The 21,652-nt window shown below is 25.4% G+C and overlaps 3 protein-coding genes across 4 annotated transcripts in view; 2 read left to right on the top strand and 1 right to left on the bottom strand.

The window, feature by feature from the left end:
* The first annotated feature begins 57 nt into the window (after positions 1-57).
* LOC112682223 (protein smoothened) lies at positions 58-4,202 on the top strand. 2 transcript variants are annotated; one of them, XM_025552739.1, is made up of 12 exons: positions 58-454; positions 561-788; positions 859-981; positions 1,146-1,256; positions 1,326-1,541; positions 1,603-1,775; positions 1,850-1,965; positions 2,025-2,451; positions 2,567-2,743; positions 2,797-2,942; positions 3,263-3,621; positions 3,685-3,834. In XM_025552739.1, exons 1-12 carry the CDS (start codon positions 440-442, stop codon positions 3,742-3,744), a joined length of 2,151 nt encoding a protein of 716 aa, XP_025408524.1. In that variant the 5' UTR covers positions 58-439; the 3' UTR covers positions 3,745-3,834. The 2 variants fall into 2 exon arrangements, with proteins under 2 accessions (XP_025408524.1, XP_025408523.1); XM_025552738.1 differs by having other exon boundaries at positions 61-454; positions 3,681-4,202.
* Positions 4,203-5,406: 1,204 nt separating this feature from the next.
* LOC112682225 lies at positions 5,407-7,373 on the top strand. Its single transcript, XM_025552743.1, has 6 exons — positions 5,407-5,511; positions 5,745-5,839; positions 5,905-6,016; positions 6,763-6,835; positions 6,913-7,056; positions 7,117-7,373. The coding sequence occupies exons 2-6, from the start codon at positions 5,763-5,765 to the stop codon at positions 7,215-7,217; spliced, it is 507 nt and encodes a 168-aa protein (XP_025408528.1). The 5' UTR covers positions 5,407-5,511; positions 5,745-5,762; the 3' UTR covers positions 7,218-7,373.
* Positions 7,374-9,363: 1,990 nt separating this feature from the next.
* The window catches only part of LOC112682245 (serine/threonine-protein kinase ATM), a 42,944-nt gene continuing 30,655 nt past the window's right edge, over positions 9,364-21,652 (bottom strand). Inside the window, 20 exon segments of the mRNA XM_025552778.1 lie at positions 9,364-9,693; positions 9,752-9,915; positions 9,973-10,087; positions 10,197-10,303; positions 10,372-10,523; positions 10,945-11,100; positions 11,629-11,745; positions 11,906-12,012; positions 12,154-12,267; positions 12,337-12,478; positions 12,575-12,690; positions 12,766-12,986; positions 13,998-14,335; positions 14,727-14,871; positions 14,929-15,257; positions 15,324-15,628; positions 15,736-15,895; positions 19,092-19,194; positions 19,338-19,445; positions 21,427-21,529. Of these exon segments, the coding sequence (XP_025408563.1) occupies positions 9,512-9,693; positions 9,752-9,915; positions 9,973-10,087; positions 10,197-10,303; positions 10,372-10,523; positions 10,945-11,100; positions 11,629-11,745; positions 11,906-12,012; positions 12,154-12,267; positions 12,337-12,478; positions 12,575-12,690; positions 12,766-12,986; positions 13,998-14,335; positions 14,727-14,871; positions 14,929-15,257; positions 15,324-15,628; positions 15,736-15,895; positions 19,092-19,194; positions 19,338-19,445; positions 21,427-21,529 (3,284 nt within the window). The 3' untranslated portion in view covers positions 9,364-9,511.

Genomic DNA, 21,652 nt, shown 5'->3' with positions numbered 1-21,652 from the left:
TCCCCTCCCTACGTCGCCCACACATTCCATCCTGTTGAGTTTATTTTTTTTTGCTCGTGCGTGCGCATGAGACCACACACGTGGTCTCCTGCTCAACCCCGACCATTTTCCCCGTGCCCGCATGTCGTCATATCGTTGCCCGCCATTATGGTATTACAAACACAATCGTATTCTATAATAATATACAATCCACAGTCCATGCTCGTCGAGACGCCATCCAGACCAGTCTCCTGTTTTCTCTTAGATATCATTCTTTCTAAAATCAGTATGAACGAATTTTGTATACTATCATCCGTATGATCCCCGACGCACTCTCCGTACGTGGCTTGATTATAATTATTTTAATTTTTTTACTGGCTATGTAGTTGAAAGCGCGGTTAAGGACCCAATGCCTATTACCAAAAAATAAATTATTTTTTTATAGAAATTTAAAACAATAATGAATGGTAACCGAGTAAGTACATGTATATACACATAACCATTAAGCATTATGAAAAATCTATATGTTATGATTTATCGAATCAATTATCAATTATATATAATCCTTTGTTATTTTTCAGATGAAACAAATAAATTATTGTACTTTAATTATCCTACAATTACTGTGGTTTTTATCTCCTCAAGTACTGAGCTTATTAAAATCAAAAAATAAATTGCAATACTGCGAAAAAACGCAGTCAAGATGTATGGAAATGAATCATTCGATATTATGTTTAGGTGTGAAATTACCTTACACTTCCATTTCTACAGATCTTGTTTTAGATGCTGATACTCTTGAAGAAGCCCAAGTAAGTATGCATTTCTGTTTTTGTTTTGTAGGCTATATAATTTTTACCATAATTGAATTATTATTATTAGGAGAGGTTGCACAATTGGCAAGGACTCAAAAAAGTTCCAAAATGTTGGGCAGCTATCCAACCACTTTTGTGTGCACTATACATGCCTCATTGTGAAAATAACAGTTTATATTTACCACCACAGGTAAACCAAATATAAAATCAGTATATGGATATACTATACTTATAAAAAATAATTTGTATTAAGCATTTTGTTAATGCCATACGTTTAATAATATATATATAATTTAGAATTAATCAATATTAAGTATACATTATAAAATTAAGAATACATAATAATTGGTCTAGGAAATGTGCAAACTTATTGAAAATCACTGTCAAATATTGAAAATTGAAAATTCTTGGCCAGTGGAATTTAATTGTGAAAATGAGACAATCTATCCTCCAAAACCATGCAAAGTAAATTATTATTTAATATGTTTAATAAGTTTTAATAAAATCATTATTAATGGTTAATACATTTTGCAGAATGATTTGCATGATTTAAAATTCAACTCAAGTGGTGGTCATTGTGAGTCGCCACTTGTGCAAACTTATAGACCTGAAGTATACCATTATCCTAATTTTGAAGGCTGTGATCTTCAATGTTATGATCCTTTGTTTTCAATGGATGAACATCGACAAATACATAATCTAATTGCTTGGACTGCTACAATAACTGCTTTTTGCAATATATTTGCTATTGTACGTCAATAATTGATTTACAATCTTAAAAATTTATCACTAATTCTAATTTTGTTTTCAGCTGACTTTCACAATTGAATGGCAATCCTTAAATCGATATCCTAATATTGTAATACTCTACATAAATATATGTTTTTTGTTCATATGTTTTGGATGGTTATCTCAGTTTTGGTCTGGAGCAAGAGATGATATTGTTTGTAGGAAAAATGGAGCTAGAAAAATTTCAGAACCTAGGTAAAACTTTTTAAATTTTTATATACTTTAGAACTATTTTATAAAGTAAAATAAAATATATTTTGTTAAATTAGCGATGAAGATCTTTCATGTGTTATAAACTTTGTTTTCTCGTACTACTTCTTGATTGCTGCGTTTATTTGGTTTGTTATATTTACTTACTCCCTGCATACAACATTTCAATCATTTGGTAAGTTTTTTATTTTTTATTATTAAGTTTAAAATAAAAGTGATATGTTTTAATTTCAGGAAAAATTCAAGATAAAGTTGATAAAAAAGGAGGCTATTTCCATTTATTAGCATGGTCTATACCATTAGTATTTTGTGTGATCGTTATGGTACTTGGAGAGATTGATGGTGACAGTGTAACTGGTACTTGTTTTGTTGGTATCAATAATAAAATATATAGAATTGTATTTGTTATTATACCAGTATTTATATCTGTTGTTATTGGACTATTTTACTTGATTCGTGTATTGTTTGGACTTTTGGCTTTAAAGAAAGAAAGTACACAAGTTATTTCTAAACAAGCCAAATCTAAGATTCATTCTGCAGCCATTAAAGTGATATTGTTCATGATATTAACCATTGTATTTGTTTCATCAATGTTCATATGTTATATAAATGAATACTATTATGATAATTTATGGAAAGATAGTCTAAGAAAATATATTGTGTAAGTATAATAAAGTTGAAATAAAAAATGTATTCTTGTTTTCATTTTTAAATTAATGATATTTATACTTCATGAATAGTAAACAATAAAAAAATAAAAATAAAACATTTTTCAGTTGCAAACTTAGTATTATACCAGATACTGATGTAGGGAGTTGTCATATTGAATTCAGACCAAGTGTATCAAAAAAACAACTATCTATATTAGTTTTATTTGGAAATGGAATTCTAATGTCGTTTTGGGTATGGACAAATCAAATTGGGAATGCATGGTGTGAATGTTTAATTCGTTGGTGTGTATTCTCATTGTTATTATTTATTCAATTTTAATAAATTTAATTTTTAGGTTAAAGAAATGGAGGGGTCATGAACAAAGAAATGAAGACTCTTCTAAGTATAATAAACATAAATTGATTGCTAGTGCTTTTGCAAAGAGACATCAACTTAATAGTGATGATTTTACTGTTACATTTTCAAAAGAAGATCCCTTTGGTAAATTAATCATAAATGGTTAAAAAAAAAATTCTGAAATTTTTTTTTATAAAAAAAAATAATAATGACTAAGCAACTGGTTCTTAAAGATAAATAAATGAAAACAATACATATTTTTTTTCTTAATAAAAATTAAATTTTATTTAAATCCTATAAGTAAAAGGTTACAAAACTTTTAGTTTTAATTATGTTGATTTGTTCAGATGGTAATTTAATATATTAAAGATATTGTATACATTTAAAATTAAACTGTATACTGTTTATTTACATAAGTAATCATATAAAATATATATAACAGTACTCATAGTTATTTTTTTCAGGTCTAGTATTTGGATTAAACAGTAATCTAACAGACAATATAAGTTCTACTTGGGCAGCAGCATTACCTAAGTTTATACGAAGGCGTGGAGCTTTAACTGGTGAAGAACAACTTTCATTATCATCTTCATACATGCATTCAGATTCTGAAATTAGTTACAGTATGAGTTACAGTAAAGTTTCTGTAGAATCTCGTAGTCATTCATGCGATTCTACCATCTCGGTAAAAGCATTTGAAATGACTCGTAAAGTAAGACGATTTTCTAAACATACTAAAAAAAAACATAAAAGTAATACATTGGTGTGCAAACTACCAGCCTCTCAAAAAGGTAGTGTTACTTCACAAGATATAAGTGGACAAGTAAGATAAGATATTATTAATTTGATTATAAACATTTAATTAACCCTTTATATATTTAGCTAGGTCAGTCATTCCCTGAAGATCAAAATGTGTTTTCACAATCAGATTCATTGTCACAAATAGCTCCAATTCCTAGCTTTAAAAGAAGAGAAGCATCAGCAGGTTTTGACAATAAACTTGAAGATCAAATGAAATATTTTGAACCTTATTCAATAACATCTTTAAATATAGTGAGCGGTAGAGTACAATATACAAGAAGTGTGAGCAATAGTGAACTATCTGAACACTTGGTGCTGGAAGATTTTTCAAAATATGATAAAAAAAAAGGCGTGTATACATCTCTTGCTATTATGGATACAGATAGTGAGGAAGAAAAACTTTCTGATACAGATTAAACTTTTGAGTTATATTTTATCAATTTTTGCTAAGAATAATGAAAGTTCCTAAAACTGGAGACTATTTTATGTTGTTCAAACAACGTGCTCAATAATTGTATTACATTTATATTTTAAAAATAATTAACAGCATTATTTAAGTGAGTCTCCTAGATCTCTGATATCAGTGATGATGTTAATGTTATTGTAATCATATTGATATATATTTATAGTTATAAGATTTTAATTGTATTTTATGTAAAGAATAATATTAAATAAATTTAATAATATAATATAAATATTTATTTGTTATTATTCTGGGAAAAAATGTCATTGAGTTGAATCCTCTTTTTTTTCTTTTTTTTCTTGATTATTTTTAGATTTAAGTCTACAGTGGATCATTATTTTCTACTCTTGCTTTAATATTTAAAATGACTAATAAAAGAGATTATGGATAAGAAAGAAAAAGTTGACTATATATATACATAACTAAACAATACTACACAGCTATACTTAAATTATATTTCAGACATATGTCAATATTATTTTATTAGTTAATAATTTTTACAGTTAGACAATGTTTAAATTAGCTTCTTCATAGTTGTACAATTTTAACAACATTTTTCTTTTAATATTGATTATGTAAGTAGATAAAAATTTGTTTCTCTTTAAGTGTAATACGTAGGACTCGAGTTATTAAAAGTGTGTGGTAATAATAGCTGAAAACAGAACACAAATCTAAAATATTTTATTAATTAGTAAATATTTTTAGCTTTATTTTTTTTTACATTGACCTTTATCTTCAGCTATCAAATTTAACTAAATGTAATCTTTGTTTTTAATAATTAAAACTTTCCGGCAGTTTATTATCAAACAACTAAAAGATAATGATCAGTAAGTAACTAATTTATTATTCTATTGCATGATGTAAAGAAGAATCTTCTCCACACCATGTTATATTGTATTCACAGATATGTATATAAAATTTATAATATATTTTAAATTAATTAACACATCTGTAATTGTTATATATGTGCAAACAATGTAAATTGCACATCAAATAACATAAATGCTGGAAGTTATAAGACATTCTAAACAGCATTAAAAATTGAATTGATTTGAAATTTAACTTACTAATTAGTGGGGGTAGAACATTTCAACTTTCAAGTAATCCAAATAATTAGCAAAATATAAATATATATATATTATGCTGATTGTACGACATTCTGAGATAAACCCATCCACGAATAGTTTAAACAAAAGGTTAAGTTCAGTGGTTAAAATTTAAAAATCAACACATTACATTTAATGTATACCATAGACATCGAAGTTTGTGATTGATAACAATAATAACATATTTTTACAAATCGAACAGTGCAACGTGATAAATAAAAAATCATCGTATTATTTAAAAGTTAATTTTTTTTGAAATGCTGTCAAGGTATAATAATAATAATAATAATATTAATGTAAATTATAGAATTTAATCCGCGGTTTGTTGATTTCATCTGTTTTAGTAAGTCGTAATGTTTTATCATACATAGTAGATAATTAAGATGCGCATATAATATTCTTATCTTATTGATGACAATTTATAAATTATGCATAATATTACATAACAGTTCAATAATGGAGCATTAGTATTATGCCATTTTTGTTTGTATAAATTTAATTTCTTCTCAGTTACTTTTTTAGTAGTTATACTACATATTTCATAAAAGGAAGATTAATTATTATTATTCATTTTAGTACGTAAGTTATTTAACTATGCCGTTAGATTTGAATCAAATACCAATTATCCCTGCCAAGACTGCTTTTATTGGACACCTCATGTTAATTACCTGGTAATTATATTCATTCTATACATAGAATTATGTTCTTTTTAAAATATATTTCAATTTGACCACAGGGGTATACAAGGACATTGGAGTCCAGATTCTTATTTGTTTTACAATATTATATACTTGGGAAGTATACTATGGACAATGCATCAAACAGAAAATGAAAAACCAGCGCAACTGGTGAATATTTTTTTTTAAGTAACTTCGCATATTTTCATTTATGTACATTTTTTTATTTATATTAAGTTGCAATTGTAAGGTTAATTAACTTTTAAGTAATTTATAACATTTATATTTTAAAAATACCTCAACTATGAATATTACATTTAATTATATCTGAGTCATTAATAATTAAAACCACTAATGTACAAGTAATATTTAATAGTTTCAATGCTATATATATTTAAATTATTAATTCTTAATCTATCCCAATTATAAAAATCAAATTTTTATTCAATGTCAATATTAATTTAGATTTTCTGTTTGTAAATACTAATTAATTAATTTAAAATATTAAGCATAACTTCCAATATTATTTTAATTTTAATTTCTGTAACAATATTATAAAACATTACATTCATTTTTTAAGCTTATTTAATGGTTGTGAAAATCATATTTTTTTTAAAATTAAATTTGCCGAATGCACAATGACATAATATTTTAAAATTATATATAAGATTATAATAGTTATTATATAATATTTATATAAATATGATAAATTATTATGGTTTTTAAGTAAATAGTAAATAATGTTTTTAACAAGATTTTGGAGGTCGTTTTATTCTAATTGTATCACAACACATTAAAAATGCATGCTGAAACCTCAAAAATTCATTATTTAAATACTCTGCTCTTTACTATTTATAAATAATATAAAATTATAATACATAATTTTTCTATTCTATAATCTATGTTTATATTTTTAGGCTATTTCTATAAATCTAGCGGCAGTATTTCTAGATATTTTTACTATTTATTGTTATTTTCCTTCTACATTTTGTAAGTAATTTTTCTTAGAATTAAAATAATTATAATTTTAAAACATAAGATTATTATTTTTATTTTTTGATATGTAGGGTTTACTGAGATATTTAGTGTTATTTGTGCAATGGGAAATTTAGTTTTGCGTTTTGTAACTCTATCAATTCTTAGTAGAATGTGTATAGACAGCAGTAATGGAACTTCTGATGGTATACCACCACCTTTACAAAATTATATCAGTAAGAATAGAATTTTAATTAATTTTATTATTAAAAGTAAAATAAAATAATGTATTTTAGGTAGAGGAACTTCAATTCCGCAAACATATGAAGACATTGACCAACCTCCACAACAACAAGCACCGGGTAGCAATGCCCCTTTTTTTACACCATACCGTTAAAGACTACAAAATTATTTTAATTTATGATTTTTACATGTAAATTATATTAAGATGTTCTAAAGCTATCGTTTAGTACAGGAAAACTTCTCATTATTATGTTATAACTTAATATTCTGTTTTAAATTAATTATTTTACAATAAATCGTAAATAAATTATTTTTAAATATATATGTATATTAAAAGTATAAAATATAGTTATTTATTAAACATGTAATATACAGGTTAGGCGTTCCAAAATGATTCATCCTATTTCTAAATATATTTATTGAACATTTTTGTTAATAAGGTTAAAATAAATTTTACATTTTAAAAGAGTATTTTAAGTTTTAGGTATAATGCTTATAAATGTTCAATATTCCCCCCCCCCCATACTTACAAGACACACATCTAAGCCAGGGGGTCTTCAACCTTTTTATGCAGCTGAATATATATTATTTTTTTTTAAACCTTACTGCATTTGTAGTAAAAACATGTATTTTATATAAAAATTCAGTTTTATTCTTACAATTTTTAAAATTAGATGAGTAAATTTAAAATTACAAATTTTTTATTTTATTTTGAATGTGAAAACGTTTAAAATGTGATCGATGCCACATATTATGACAGGACGGGCCGCGGGTTGAAGACCCCTGATCTAAGTGATATTCAAATTCCTCTTAAGCCTATTGAAGCATATCAACTATAACCAAGTTGATGGCGTTTGTTATTCGAATTTTCAATTCGCCAAGATCTTTTAGAAGGGAAGGTATATAACTAATGCTTTTTATGTAACATCAGAGAATCCGACGATGGACAAAATGTAGCATCATTAGTGCACAAAACGCCTTTTGTTGCTCGGTTGACATTTCGATCACTACTAATTAAGTTACGCCACATGACTCAACTGCACATTATCGAAATTTATCGACAATCGATAAAAACTAGATAAACCCACCTTTCAGATGGTTGGTGCGTTGTTTACCTCAAATTACAGGAACTATATGGACTACTAAAATCGGATGAATCATTTTGAAACGCACTATATATTGCATGTTACATGTATATAAATTCAATCAAATAGCCTTGTATTGGTATTGATTATAAAATACATATATTAACGCACAGTGAAAAACTTGTCTAAATGTATATAATTTGATCCTAAGAGTACACAGTCTAATTTTTATTAGAACTTTTCTTTTAAAAATGTACTGAAATACTCAACTGTTTGTTAAAAATAATTACACACTATAAAGTAATTGAAAAATTGACTTAACAATTCAACTGAAGTTATTAGGTGTTAAACAGTGTTTAAAAAACAAAATTAACTCATATTAAATATAATTTATAAATTATGTAGTATTATATATACCTTTTTTTGATTAGTTTTATTTTATTAAAATATATTTATATTCTGTTATTTAAAACAATGAGTAAGTAATTTACAAGTATACATTCTTACAGCACATTAATAGTTTGTGGAAGAAATTGGTCACTAATTAATAGAATTAATTAGTTAATTAATTTAATTAATAATTAGTTAAATTATCCTTAATTAGTCTCAGAATACATATATACCTATTTATAATTAATTACTTAGCAATTGTATGGGAATATAAGGAACGTTGAGAATGATATGAGTTCGAATCCCCTGCCTTTTTTGGTTACTTTAAAACCTGAAGAACACAAAGAATTCTTGAAAGCACATCCAGTCAAATATAAAATTTAAACCTACTGATGCAATTATATGCCTTGATACATTTTCTGCAACCCTATTCTTTAAGACAGCACTAACAGTTGCATTACTAGTTTATTTGTAGGGATATCATTGAATAACTCAATATTTTTAATATGTACATTCACAGTATAACCATAGACTATATATATATATATATATATCTGATATATTCTCATAGTTTTTGGTATTATTTTTGTTGAGTATGCAACTGACATGGATTTATTTGATTACTGAAACATTAGTTAAATCATTGATTGTATATAATAAAATAATATATAATTATTTATAATTAAATATAATCAATGGTTAAATATAACAAAAAATAAAGAGAATCAATGAAATAAAGGGTTATATTATAGGAAAATTTAAATAGTTTACTTATTTTAGTCTAAAATATTACTACATTATTGTTATAATATATTTTATATACACATATTATTTAGTTATCAAAGATAATTGATTAATAATAAAGCTGATATGTACTCTTAAGTCATAGGCTAAAAAATCAACCAATATAAAGTACAAAAGTAGACAAGTAGTAATATTTAAGTGATTTTTTCCTTTTCATAATTATTAAAAACTACAAATATGCTTGCCATCCATGAAATAAAAGTGCTAAATTTGCTGGGTCCCTGGCTTGTTGTATCAACCTATTGCATTGCCCATTAATACTAGCTGCAACAGTTCCAGTCTCTTCCATGCCACACAATTTAACCCGGATTTTATTTAGCGATCTTTCAGCTAATTTGTTCACTTCAGTAGCTGAAATTATTTATAAGAATCAATAGATATCTTTCAATAAATTAGTAACTTAACTAACTATTATCAATATTAGAGTTTTCAATTGTAGATTGATTTTGAAGTTGAGCTGCTTTTTCTTCAGTCAATGTCCATTGGTAACATGGATCATATAATAAAACTTCAATAACTGTTAAAATAACATCTTGATTTTGACGCAAAACAGACATAGTCTTTTCACAACATCTATTTCATAAATAATTTAGAGACAAAAGAAATGGAGAATTAAATTTAAATTCATACTTTCGAAAAGTTCCTTCTATGCCACAGATACCCATACCATCTACAATATCTCTTGAGAGTCTAAATGGTACAGTTTCCGGTGTATTTAAAAGATATCCTTGTTCAAATGCAACACCTAAATTTAAAAAAAAAAAAAAAAATGTAATAAAAAATATTGTCACAGTAACTATACTTTTGACTAGCTAACATTTTTGTTACAAGTATTAAAAGTATTTATACCATACCAAAATCAATATGAATGAGTTCAGCAGTGTTGTTATCAATCAATATGTTTTGTAAATGACGATCACCAATACCTAAGATGTATCCAACAATTGATGTAGTAGCAACACTTTAAGAATAAAATTAAAAATATATTTTTTTGTATTAAAGAAAAAAAATAGTAATTTATCATGTTACCTATGAATATACGCTTGTCTTCTTTCAAACCAAATTGATGGTGATAAAAATTTTTCAAAAAAATAATACCTTAAAATTGGCTTTAAATGTTCACAAATTTTTAAAAAAATTTGTTGTCTTTTTAATTGACTATCTCCATTATCTTGAGATAACTATCAAGAAAGTAAAAATTCAAATTAGTTAAGATCTAAATACAAATATGTATAAATATGAGTAAACTATTTTTAGGTTATAAGATAAAATTAATCTCATAAAACAAATTTTAGACGGAATGAAACGAGAAATCTATTAATTTTACCATAATGTATGTTTTTTATTTTTATTTTGTATATTAAAAATATTTCGATCTGATAATTTTATATTTTTCTTAGCTGATAGTAAACAAATCTAGTTTAGATTTGACTAGGAATGTCATTATTTTATAGTTTTCCAAAAAATTCCGTACAATGTGAAAAATATATTTGTAATGTTATTAAAATATTATGGAAAATATATAAAAATAGTAAAACATGGTAACATTGTTCTTACTTCCTTAAATATTATTATAAACAATTATTTGCTATTTATACATACTTTAATAATTTGTCTAGCTTCTGATGGTAACATGTCATTTGGTCTATATTTGTAATGTGCACCTTGTTTTATATTTTTATCCACTAAGTAATCACCTAACGACATAGTATTTACACACCATTCAGCAATTCCACTCTGTTGAGAAAATGGGATTACCTAAAATCAAAAATAAAGGAACTTAAATGATTGAATAAACTTACTAAAAACTAATATGAAATTTTTTGAGGACATTTAAGTTGATAATAAAATAAAAATACATATTTGATTTTGTATTTTAACGACATTTTTACTTATTTTTTTACTCTTACTACATACTTTTTAGTAAATGAATATATAATTAAAATGGATCACTACTGAAATGTAGCAAATATCCAATCACCTGTAATGACAAGAACCTTATATAATCCAGAACGCTTTAAATATGGCCTAATACTGGTCAAATGAGTTATGACAACTTGGATAACAACGACCGAAACTATTAAAGCAACTAAGAGTTACCAATATATATTTATATGTTATTTTAAATTTCAACTTAATCTTACCTTTATTTACCTGTTTATTTAATTTTATTGCATTTTATAACTGTGCAGTGTAAATATATTACTATGAATCGATTTTTGTATAAAATATTATGAAGCATAATCTTAGTACTTTAAAGTATTAACATAAAAATACATATCTTACATTATAGGTTCTTATGGTTAACTTTCTCTTGGCAGTTGATATATTTGACTGAAATAATCTATTCATTAATACAAATACTTGTTGCATAACTGCATCTTGGCGCATATCTTCATGGCCCTTAAAATTATAATCAAAACTATTATTTATAAATATATCATTAAGTGTTAATATGAAAAAAAAAAATTTAATTCATGAGCAAATCATCAATAAAAAATTGAATGCTGTATCAAAATATAAGTTTTTTATCATAATACTATGAAAAACTAATTTATTCTACCTTTAATAAAAATGATCTTATTATTCCATCAGAACACATACAGTCAATTTTTTTGGGTTGATGTAATCCACCAGCATTTAAAAAGGAATTTTTAAAACTATCAATACCAGTAAGTATAAAATATATCAAGACAAATTCTATATTTTACGTTGAATTATTAAAATAGTAAATATTATTTAAGTGATTTCTTATTTTTAATTTTCATTGTTTCAACATTTACTATAATAATTTTTTTATAAATTACTTACATATAATATTCTTATAGTAACCATATTTATTTAATGGTAATGTAGCAGTTGGATACATATAGCAGTCAGAGTATTGTATTTTCATTAAAAGTTCTTCACTGGGAATTTCAGCTCCTAACACCATAAAGTTATATTAATAATATATTGACCCCAAATATCATTTTTTTTTTAAATAATTATTACGTTGGCCTTGAAGACAAGGTATATTTTTGTAAGCTAAATGTATAAATGCTTCATATAATTTTTCAATATTCATTACAATAGAACCAATTTTCGTATTTATTTTCCATTTAGACATTAAAAGTTTTGCAGCTAAAACCCTAGCCTATAAACAATAATAACAAAATAACAATAATAAAACAAAAATAAAAAAATAAGTAGTTAAACAAAATTTTAACTAATAAAATTGAATAGAAATTACTTCTTCTTTTTTATAAATAGATTGTTTTGGCATCATTAAATGTTGATCAATATTTGAGTTTGCAACAGCATAAATAATAGGAATAGTATGATATGGATGTTCCATTGCACAGCGGTCTATACATTAAATTATAAATTTATATTTGAAGTTAAACTATGGAATAAACTAAATTAAAAAAATATTAATGTTACTTATAAGATTTTCCAAAGATTTATGAAATTCATAAGTAGAATTTAAATGAGGAACCAGCTGAGGGAGAATCGTAATAAATTTATGAGAAGGATTTTTCTTAAATTCTTTATCTACAATTGAATTGATTTCATTTTTTTCTTTATTTTCTAGCCATAATGATATGACTCTATAGATAGAAAGTTCACTTTCATCATCCAATGACATTAGTTGTAGATAATTTCTAAATAATATAAATTATAACACATTTTTAAAAAAAATAAAACTATGAGTAAGTATTAAACATTAATTTATATATATAAATACACACACAAGTATATATATAACTACACATAAGTATATATATATATATATATAAGAAATAAAAAAGAGTGGAACATTTATGTAGGGTATAATTTAATGGTAGGATGAGTATAATAGTAGTATAATATTGGCATTTTAAACTCGAAACTAATGTATCATGTATCAAAAAAAAGTGATTTTGAGTGAATGAAATTGAATGGATCAGATTATATTTCTTAAGCTGGTTGATATAGTGAAACTTTAAAAGAGTAGGTAAAAACTTTTGTAAAAAAGACATAAAAAATGTATGAAAATCAAAAATTTCAAATGCCTATAAATAGAACAAATTTGATTTAAATATTTTAAAGCTAAAAAATGTATTTAAAATTCTAATACAAGTACACAATAAATGTTTTGAGTAGCTACAATTAATAACAATAGATTAAATGGAAAATCGTTGAAATATTCAATATTATAAAAATTTAAAAATAAGACATTTTTTTTGAGGTTTTTTTATTTGGAAAAAAAATGAAATAATAATGTTGTGTCCAATTTTTAAGACTTAAATATTAAAATATCAATTAAAAACTACCAAAACTAGACTAAATTTGCAAATTCTAAAAATAATAGTTGTACACTATAAATTAGAAAAAAACAAGCCATAAGATCTGACATTCAAATATCTTATTTATAAAAATATGTAAACATTAAATGTATTTGGTATTATTAAAAAATGTATGAAGAAATCATTTTTTTTAAGAAAATTTGAGCTTAAAGTCATTAAATTAATAAGAATTTATATGTTTACTTAACATGCGAAATATTTCTATTTCAATAATAAAATAAAAAAAAATGTAGTATTTATTTTATGACAGAAATTTGTATTATTATTGCATTTTTATTACAATTATTTAAACTAACTAAAATTTTTATTTTATTTTTCAATACTTACTGAAGAGCAATTTTTAAATATCTTATCTTTTCCATATTTATGTTACTTATATCACTTTCATCAAGATTACTTTGATTCATCAAAAGCATACCAGCTTTCATTTTATCATTGTTTTTTGTTGATTTCGCTAAATCTACTAAAGCTTTACCCTTTTTTTTATCACCTTTTACTTCATGAATACGTTTTTGAATATCTTCTGTTTTTATGTACTTAGATAATTGTTTATATAATGTATCCGTAAATTGGGACAAATGTTTATGAGCATTTGATACTATTTTTTTACAATCCAATCCAAACTCATCATTATTCAATAATTCCAATTGTAAAATGTTAATTGACTAAATAAAAGTACAATTGCAATTGTAATTTGTATTAGTAACTCATTTAATTTGAAAAATTCAATACATACCGTATATTTTATAAATATATGTACTAAGAATTTATAAATGTAATACATTATAATCTAATTAAGTACGTCAAAAAGAAAAAAAAATGACCAGGATCAAATCTTTTAAATTTATTTAAAAATAAATAAATAGAATTTTTAGGCTTCAATCTTAGAAATTACTTATTAATTTAGTGAAACCATCTTTAACAAGTATTACATTTTAAATACTGTTATAAAATATTAAGAAAATAAACAATAAAGAAAAATATTAAAAATTTAATAAGGTAAATAAACGCAATATAATTTTATAATTGTCATAAATGCATTGATGTTTCTATTACCTTTTGAAAATATTTTTTGATTATTTCATTAGCAGTTTCAGATTTTGTTTCTTCCATCCAAGAACCATAAAGCTGTAATGCTAATGATTGTAAGAATGGATATTCATACTTATCAAGTTCTTCAACAACACATTTTAATGAAACTCTAAGGAATATAAACTGTAAAATATATTTTAAAAATACATAATTAATTTTATATTACCTTGCCATATGACAGTCATTTCTTTGCCATAAAAGTCTAGCTTCTTCTACCTTTGCCCATAAATTAGTATGCTTTTGATTATTTTGTATAGAAGCAACTATTGCTAAATTTCTTCCAGCTTCTTGTAACCAACCACTTCTTAGAGCTATTTCAGCAATTTGTAATCTTAATAAACTTGATCTATTATCAGAGTTAAAATCAAATAACTTAGAACGTTGAGAAAGTATTTTATTGGTTTTTATAAAATCATTTGTTCTTAAGGTTTTTTGATTTAACCAATTTTCTAATAATATATTTTTATCAGGTGTAGTAATAAAATCTTCTAGGTCCTAAAATATTATAACATAATTTATTAAATGTACTTTTTTGAATTTAGGTATAATGTTAATATTTACTTCAATTATTTTAAGTTTAGTTAACGGAGCATAAATAGTTGCTGTTGATTCTAAACTAGCACAGGAAAGTGATTCAATAACTACTAATCGAGCTTCATTAATCATAGAAATTGCACTATCTAGATTTTTCTGAAATGTATAACGTAAACTATGATAATGTAATGCTTCGAAAGACTTGTTTCCGTTGTCTGGTAAGTCCCACTTATCTAATTGCCAACAATAGTCATATTTTAAATTATCATTGTTGAAAGCCATGATATGAGCAACATTTTGCAATCCAGAGTTGGAAAATGCTTCTAAATAATCTAAAAATCAGATTAAATTGTTTAAAATAATAATTGAAAAAATATTTATTATTAGTTATTGAGGAATAATGAATTATGGCTACACATTATATGTTTTATGAATTTACCTTTGGTAATAATTTCTGTGGTTTGCTGTAAATCACAAGTTTCCATAACCCGGTCCCATTTTCGAAGTCTCTGATAGTATTGTGTACGAGAAGAAAGAGTTAGCAAATAATTTGAACCACAACCTTCAATAGCATCAGAATCTCCAATACTTTTGTAAGACTAATTTTAAAAATGTTAACAAATTTTGTTAGCTTAGTTTTTAATAAAGTAATGAATTGTATAAATAAATAAACTATTTTTAACAGTTGAATAAGATAAAAAATTGGATGAGACATTGAGAATAGGAGTTTATCATATACTAATAAATACATATAAAGAATAGAACATTGGAACCTAATTTACATTTTAGGTATAATAAGTATGATAGTTATAATATTAATTTAAATTTAAAGTAAACGAAGCATTATAATATAAAAAGATTCTGATAAAGGTTTAAATTGTATAAATAACTAATAAACTATTTTTAAATCGTTGAACCTTTCCATTCTAAATTGTCTCATACGATAAAAATTTATGATTTGTTTTATTAAAGTTACAGAAATTAAGATCACAAAATTAACCTTAACAAAAAAAACAAAAAACTATACTTAATAATAGATTCATGAATATTTTGAAATTTTAGTGTGATACACATACAAATGTATTCTAATTTAACTATCAGGAATGTAAATTATAAAAATTATAATATTTTTAAATAATAATTCATAATATTTTGAATTTTTCAGATTATTATAAATATTGGATAAATCTCCAAAAAATATTAAAAATTAAATTCCTTAATTTCAATACCTTCCATTATTTCCTTCATATTGATTCAAATATATATATATATATATAGGGTGAAGTGAGGTATTTTCGTGGCATAGTAAATTTCGTGAAATTATTTAGGTGCTACTTTCATATGCGAACTACCGACATATTTCTTTTCACGTGTGCGGTCTACCTTGTAAGACGTAGATCGCAATGATCGCATAATACTTATATTGTAATGCACCATGTTTTTAGTTCTAATTTGAAAAATATAATGTAATGATAATAATGTTTACATAAAAAATCAATATAAAAAATAATAATAAATTTACGATAAACTGTCAATAACAGATAAACAAACTGTCACATAGTCAAACAATTAAAAATTATAATTTTAGCAATAAACTTTTTTAATATCCCTCAGAAATACTATAAATATATCGTCTTTGCAAGCAACCTTCGAACAATAATGGTCGAGATGGGATTGAAGTAGTTTTTTAGTTGTACCTCTCATTGTTTTCATGTTCATTGTCTTAGCATCCAGCCATAATCTCTCTATGTTTTGAGTGTGAGCTCCCGTCGAAGGATCCACGTAGTTTTGCTGATGGTTGACCGTTTTATCCACTACCATTCAAACATCTATAAGCCGCCCACACATCAGAGTGAATAACAAAGCCAGCTTCACATTCTCGCTGTATAATTGAATGTAATGTATTTTTGTCTCTCCAAAGTACATAAAAATATCGGCAGTCAGAACCTTTTTTTTAGACCAAATACCCAAAGTCCATCTACTCTAAGTCCATGGTTTCTACCGTTCTGGACTTCAACATCACTGTCTTCCGATGAAGGGAGTTGATCACCATTGAGTAACCGACCTCGATTATATTTGCTCTTTCTGGCAAATCTAGCTTCGTCAATCTGTATTGGATCAATCTGAGTTCCCACTATCTTGGCCAACAGTGAACAACATTTGAACATACCTCACGACACATATTAAATCAATTCGTAACTGTCCTTTGACCTCTTCCTATTAAAATTGCCGTTGTTGTCAAAGAAATATCTGATACGAAAAAAAAAAACTAATTCTAAAATTTCGGTAAGTTTGAGATTACTATTAGATCTATTGTTCAAGTCCTCGTAATGAAAAAATTTGTTCCCCTGTTGTATACTACGCGTGGTCTGACATCCTTTTTTTTTGCACTGAAGAACAGGACGAAAATCACCTCCTCAATCTCGTTTTTTAGCATTAACCATTTCAGAACCACACTTATGACATGTCAATGTTTCTTCGGCAGTGTCTAATAAACCGTGATCCCTTAAAAATGCACTGGCATTCTCTTCACTCTTTGCGACAGTCAAATAAAAATCTTTTAATTGCATAATGCACACCGAACGCGATATTATACAAAACGGATACAAATATAAACGCAGTACAACACAATAGACGACCAATACGTAACTAACAAACTTATTTAATTCGTTATAATGTCACACAGTAATAATTGTAGTAGGTTAGTATCTTTTAATAACAATAAACATATTTGGAAAATACAAGATATGACATATATCAGAACATTTTATCTGACCAATTTTATTTTATCTACGTGTTTATAATGCAGTTTATCTAAATTTTTTTCTAAAATTACATTTATGATGGTAGACCGCATGCATTTGTAGTCCGCATATAAGAGTAACATTATTATTTGTTAAACGCATAATATTATATCCCTATTACACAATTGACTTGAAAATTACATTGATCCTTAAAATGACTGTTTTTAAGGATCAATGTAATTTTCTAGTAAATCGTGTAATTGGGGATCACATAATACATTCAACAAATAGTATCGTAAAATTGCCTATGTTACGAAAATAACTTACTTCACCCTACATATAATCATTAGCGTTCCCATGGGGTAGTCAGGGTAGACACTTAACTACTCTGTAAACCTTCCCTCCCTCACCAAAATATTTAATATTATCACAATAATAAACAACTATATTATATTCAACCACTTCAAAACGTCCGTAATCGGTAAACACATGTATAAGAATATTGGAAAAATATAGTTATTTGTTGAAATTAAACAATACACCCAGTGTATTTAGTATGTATTAGTTTGTATTCATACTGTAGTTTTAAGTATATATGTATACATTATTATAGTCAGCGATTAGAGTTGAGATGGCACATTCTGTATGTCGGATATTGTAGCACAGATATACGGAGGCAGTCTGTCGAGACATGCGACCGGTTGCCGTTGTACGAAGTGCGTTTTATATAATCTTATTATTATTATTATAATTTCACGATATTAAATTGTTTATTAATTTAATCTAAACGTGTCTGTATCTACTTTTAAACCGATTCCACTCAACATTATTAAGTTAAATTAAGTTACCCTATCCAAATTTGTTGTTAATATTCAATTTTAATGTGTTATATGTGACTACCCTGCCAGTAATGTCTGGACACGCTTATGCATATAGTTGTTTATTACATGGTTTAGTTTTATGAAATGGTTAATTGTATTGTAATACCTATTTTTAATTATTAGATTTATTTTTATTTTTAACTATGAAAGTAATAATTGATTTAACAAACTTCATTAAGAGTTAATTGTAACAAAACACCATCCTTAGGCAAAAATTCTGTAATCATATCAACAGGATTAAATGCCATTGACCAATGATCCTCCTTAATTTTCCTAAATGTGAAAAGAATAATATTAATTGTTATAATGTACAGAACATTTTAAAAGCATGAAAATGATTGATACAAATTACTAAATAAGAAAGAAATGTAATATAAATAACATAATATTAATATAAAGGAAAATTAAAAACTTACTTAAATTGCATTTCACACCAAAGTTCTAAATATAATATAGAAGTGAAATGTGCAGAGCAAAATTGAGCAGCTTGGGATATATATAAGTAATTTATATCCAAAAGTTTTCTAAAAATATATATCTATTAGCTTGCATTGAATGATTATATTTTTAATATTTCTTAATACATTTATGCAGGGGAGTCATTTCAAATTTTGAAAGAGTGGGACAACTGATTAAATTTGCCGACTTCATAATATTTTAAAAATTACTAGTATACCCATTGTGAAAATTTGTAATAGATAATTTATTTATATAATAAAAAGTATAGGTCCAATCGAATCAATACATAAACACATTTTAACAAATCAATAAATGAGTATATTATCGAAAATTAAAAGACATATCGTAATGACAGAGAGTGTAATTATTACACAAAATCATTTTACAGTGCTTCCTTCTAGACAATATAAGTTAATATAAGTAATATTATTAGTATTGATTGTTGTTATATCACTGGGTAAGAGCCAATGAAATGGCAGTATTTGGAAAAAATTGAAAATAAAATTGATCGTGCACACATAACATTCCTCTAACTCAACGAATTTAAGCAGCTAATAACTTAAAAGAAAGAGCATGATCCACTGAGTGTTCTTAGACTTATGTAAATAGACTACGTTACTTAGAACTCTAGTTATAGAGGATTGAGCGAAAGAAAATATTGAAAAAATTGAATGTAAAGTTGATTGTGCACGCATAACGTTCCTCAAACTCAACGAATTTAAGCAGTTAATATGTCAAAAGAAAGAGCTTGATCCACTGAGTATTTTGAGAGTGAAATGATCAAGATCTGTTCATTAGAAGAGGAGCTATAAAAATTTAAATTGCTTGAGCGAATGTGTTCCATAAGAAATATACAGGAAAGAATCGCGTTGGTAGGAGTTGAGTAAATTTCAATGATTGATGACATATCTGTGTCTAAATATCTTTCATTAAAAAAAAAAAAAAAATGAAGGAAATCAGCCGAATAGAACGGCCATACGGACTTAAGTTTTTATAAATTTTTTTAATATATATGATATTTCATATTTATGGACGATAGACTATCAATAAAATATTTTTTTTTGGAATAAAACATGTAAGGATTAGTAATGAATAATGATGATAAACAAAGAACATGAAACGTTTCAATTTACCCAATTAAATAATAACATTAAAGATAGTAAAACATTCATTTATTTAGTTATCCTACAGGATAACTAAATAAATAAGTTACTTTTTATTTTTTTTGCTATTGTTGGGGACATTACAGCAATACAATTATATGGTGAAAAGATACAAATTTATAAAAAACATACAAATCAAATTAAGAAGCCAGCGGAAATGATAAAATTAATGATAGAGTTGATGACATGGGTAGAGCGAGAGTTAAGGATAAGATTTGAATTGGGAATGAGATAACCCAAAGTAATGGAATGAAAAAAGATGTCTACTAGGAGAGAGAGAGGGGCTATAAGTTAACTATCAGTAGGTTTAATGGAATAATAATATAAATCTAATTAAATAATTACTTATAATTTTATTATTTGTATATTTAATGCTTTACAGAACTTATTCATAAAAACATAAAATTGTATCTCAAATATAATGTACCGTAGTTTGGGGTGAATAGGAATGATTTCAACGGTTTTTTATAGATTATGTACTCAATTTTTATGATATCATGAAAACTGTTTTAAAAAGATCACATACATAGAAATATATAATCGTAATATACCAAAAATAAAGTTTATAAGGTTCACGTAATAACGATTGTCATAAACTAGGGAGAAACCACTGTTTCCCAACTTTTAATAAACCGTGAACGTGTGTTTAAAAGACAATATTATCTGATTTCAGATAAAAGCACAAAATAGTAAATAAAAATTTACTATTTACCAATTTTAGCATTTGATCATCGGACAAAGAATTGTCGACTTTTTAAAATTTTTTAGAGTGGGACATTTGCCATAGTCTGCCCCCTCCCCCCGAAATGACGTCCCTGTATTTATGATGCAACAATAAAAATTCTAAAAGCTATTTGTTCATTAAATAAAAACAAAAAATTACTGTAAAGGATTTTCTTGTTGAAGCCTGATAAAATGAACAATATTTAAAAAACATTGTATAGCTGATTTATCGCAATAAATGATACTTTCACTTGAATCAATACCTATAAATCAAAGTTAAAAACATGGTATTAATATTCATAACATTTTAATTTAAAAGTCAATAGACAAAATTAAACATTAAGCTGTTAGGGGCCGGTTAGTCCATACCGGTTTTACAACAAAAG

Source organism: Sipha flava, unplaced genomic scaffold (genome assembly GCF_003268045.1).
Source record: "Sipha flava isolate LNK unplaced genomic scaffold, YSA_version1 200_pilon_pilon, whole genome shotgun sequence".
Taxonomy (NCBI): domain Eukaryota; kingdom Metazoa; phylum Arthropoda; class Insecta; order Hemiptera; family Aphididae; genus Sipha; species Sipha flava.
This window is presented reverse-complemented; position numbering and strand designations above follow the sequence as displayed.